Source organism: Lactuca sativa, chromosome 1, assembly GCF_002870075.4.
Source record: "Lactuca sativa cultivar Salinas chromosome 1, Lsat_Salinas_v11, whole genome shotgun sequence".
NCBI lineage: Eukaryota > Viridiplantae > Streptophyta > Magnoliopsida > Asterales > Asteraceae > Lactuca > Lactuca sativa.
Window position 1 is genome coordinate 142,973,878 of NC_056623.2, and position 2,160 is coordinate 142,976,037.

At 36.2% G+C, this 2,160-nt stretch overlaps 1 protein-coding gene across 1 annotated transcript; it reads right to left on the minus strand.

Annotated features, from left to right (window-relative positions):
* Positions 1–655: 655 nt before the first annotated feature.
* Positions 656–1,873, minus strand: LOC111910792 (cytosolic sulfotransferase 12). The gene has a single exon (XM_023906609.3). It carries the CDS (start codon positions 1,722–1,724, stop codon positions 735–737), a length of 990 nt encoding a protein of 329 aa, XP_023762377.1. The 5' UTR covers positions 1,725–1,873; the 3' UTR covers positions 656–734.
* Between the last annotated feature and the right edge of the window lie 287 nt (positions 1,874–2,160).

The window sequence follows — 2,160 nt, forward strand, 5'->3', positions numbered from 1 at the left end:
ATTTATAGTCTAGGTTATGTAACTAAATATCCGATATTTTCGGGATTCTGCTGAGCGAGTATTTACAACGTGCTTTGACTTGGTATTTTCGGGTCTTATGTCTGGCTGGATTGATTCTTCGTTGTGAATGAGTCCTATGTTGACCGTTTCTGCACGTGTGATAAATAAAGAAGAAATATACTCATTAAACTTGTTAGGAAATAATAGTGGCGACTTTCAGGATCCTGATGTATGTTCGGGATCCTGATACTCTTTTATGATCTGAGATCCTGGATAGGTTTAAAGATCGTTAGATATCTTTGAGATCCGGGATCCTAGATAGGATTGTGGATCTTGGCGATAATAACTACTAGAAAAAATGGAATCTAATACGCTTGATATGTAATAAGATTGTATATAATAATGGTTGTACAACTAACGAAGGGTTGTCATTGTAAATTCACTCGTCCAATTCCTGGAGATCCGTGGAGAATCTATAATACAAAACTATTCCCTCGTGGAAAACTAGTGTATTTTTTTTTAATTATTTCCAATAACAGCAAGTAGGTCCTAAAGAAAAAAAAATGATATATTAAATATCATATCTTATTTAATTGGCAGCTTCCTGCTGGCTGAATTTTATTTTAATACATATCCACGGTTCTAAAGAAAAAAAAAACGAAGTATGAAATACCATTCGACTGGAGCACTCATACAACCATTAATTAACAAAAGAACATACAAAATCATACACGCTAAAAACTTAATCCTGAACCTTCGAACTTCTCTTTGCAGATACGATCAAGACGCTCCACCATTTCCGAGGTCAGATGGTTTTTCCAGTCACCAACTTCGCCTTTCCTGAAAAATACACTGTAATCCTCGCCAGATGGAAGCTTTCCTACCTTGTTCACCTTCAGATTACTCAGATTATCAAAACTACAAAGTTCAACAATACCCTCCAACACCTCGTCTTTCTCTTCTTCGGAGGAAAATGGGCACCCTAAGAACTCAGCTAGTTTCCTTAAATGTACCACTGGTTCGTCTTTCATGTCCTCATATTTCAGAAAAAATACTTTATCTGGATTCTTCAAGCTTTCCTCCCAGTAACCTAACACATGATCCCAAAAGGGTCCATACATGCTCACTCCTCCGCAGAACAACTCAAAAGCTTCCTCAAGCGAACGGCTCCCCATTTCCTGGAGCCTCAACTTGTTTGTGAAAAACCAAAGAGAAACCAAAGTGTCTTTGGGGTCTCTACATAGATAAACGAGCTTGCATTTAGAATCATGGATGGATTTTGGTAGAGATACATATGGCATGTGAGTGGAGAAGAGTCTTGGAGATTTGAAGGATGACAAATCTGGATTTTCATGCTCGAGGAACAGCTTCACCTCCAAGAAAGGAACGAGTACATGGGGACTGTTTGACTGTAATGGGTGGTTGTGAGCGGAGTGATGGAAATGGGTACGGTTTATTAGGGTGAACAAGAGCGCCTTTAACCAAGTAGTCCCTGATTTAGGAGTTGTAACGAGAAGAGTATCTTTGTCTTGAGCCTCAAAGTGTTTTTGACATGATAGGATTCCCTGCAAATGCCGACAAGGATGCCAGAAACCTTGATATTTGTAAAATGTTGAAGCAACCCACCCCATTTCTGTAGGAAGGGACGAAAGTAAGTCCTTACATTCCTGAGTCAGTTCATCATCTTTAAGATACTTGGGCACTGGAGCCTTGGATATCTGCATGATGAAGATGATAACTTGCTTATCCTCAATTCCCAGACTTCAACGTATGGAATTAAAGGGCATATATATATGAACGAAATGTGTTCCGCAAAACCATAAACGGCATAAAACACGTGGAATCTTTTTCAATGATATGCTTGAGTTTTGTCGATATCTCCAGGTATAGTTTAGCAGCTGCTACCTAGTGGTTATATATATATATATATATATATATATATATATATATATATATATATATATATATATATATATATATATATATATATATATAACTGTCATCTACCTAAGCTTATATATAGAACCCTCCAAAGAATTTTTGATTTATTTATATCAAAAGTAATCATTATATCTCTTTTACTATTCTTTCTTAATAATGTGACTTAATAAATCAATCCAATTTATGATATTTTTCTTTATTGTGTCTAAGAACTTAAAG

What these genes read in the sequence shown, in the direction of transcription:
- LOC111910792 (XM_023906609.3), bottom strand. Translation starts at nt 1,724, where the DNA reads ATGCAGATATCCAAGGCTCCAGTGCCCAAGTATCTTAAAGATGATGAA.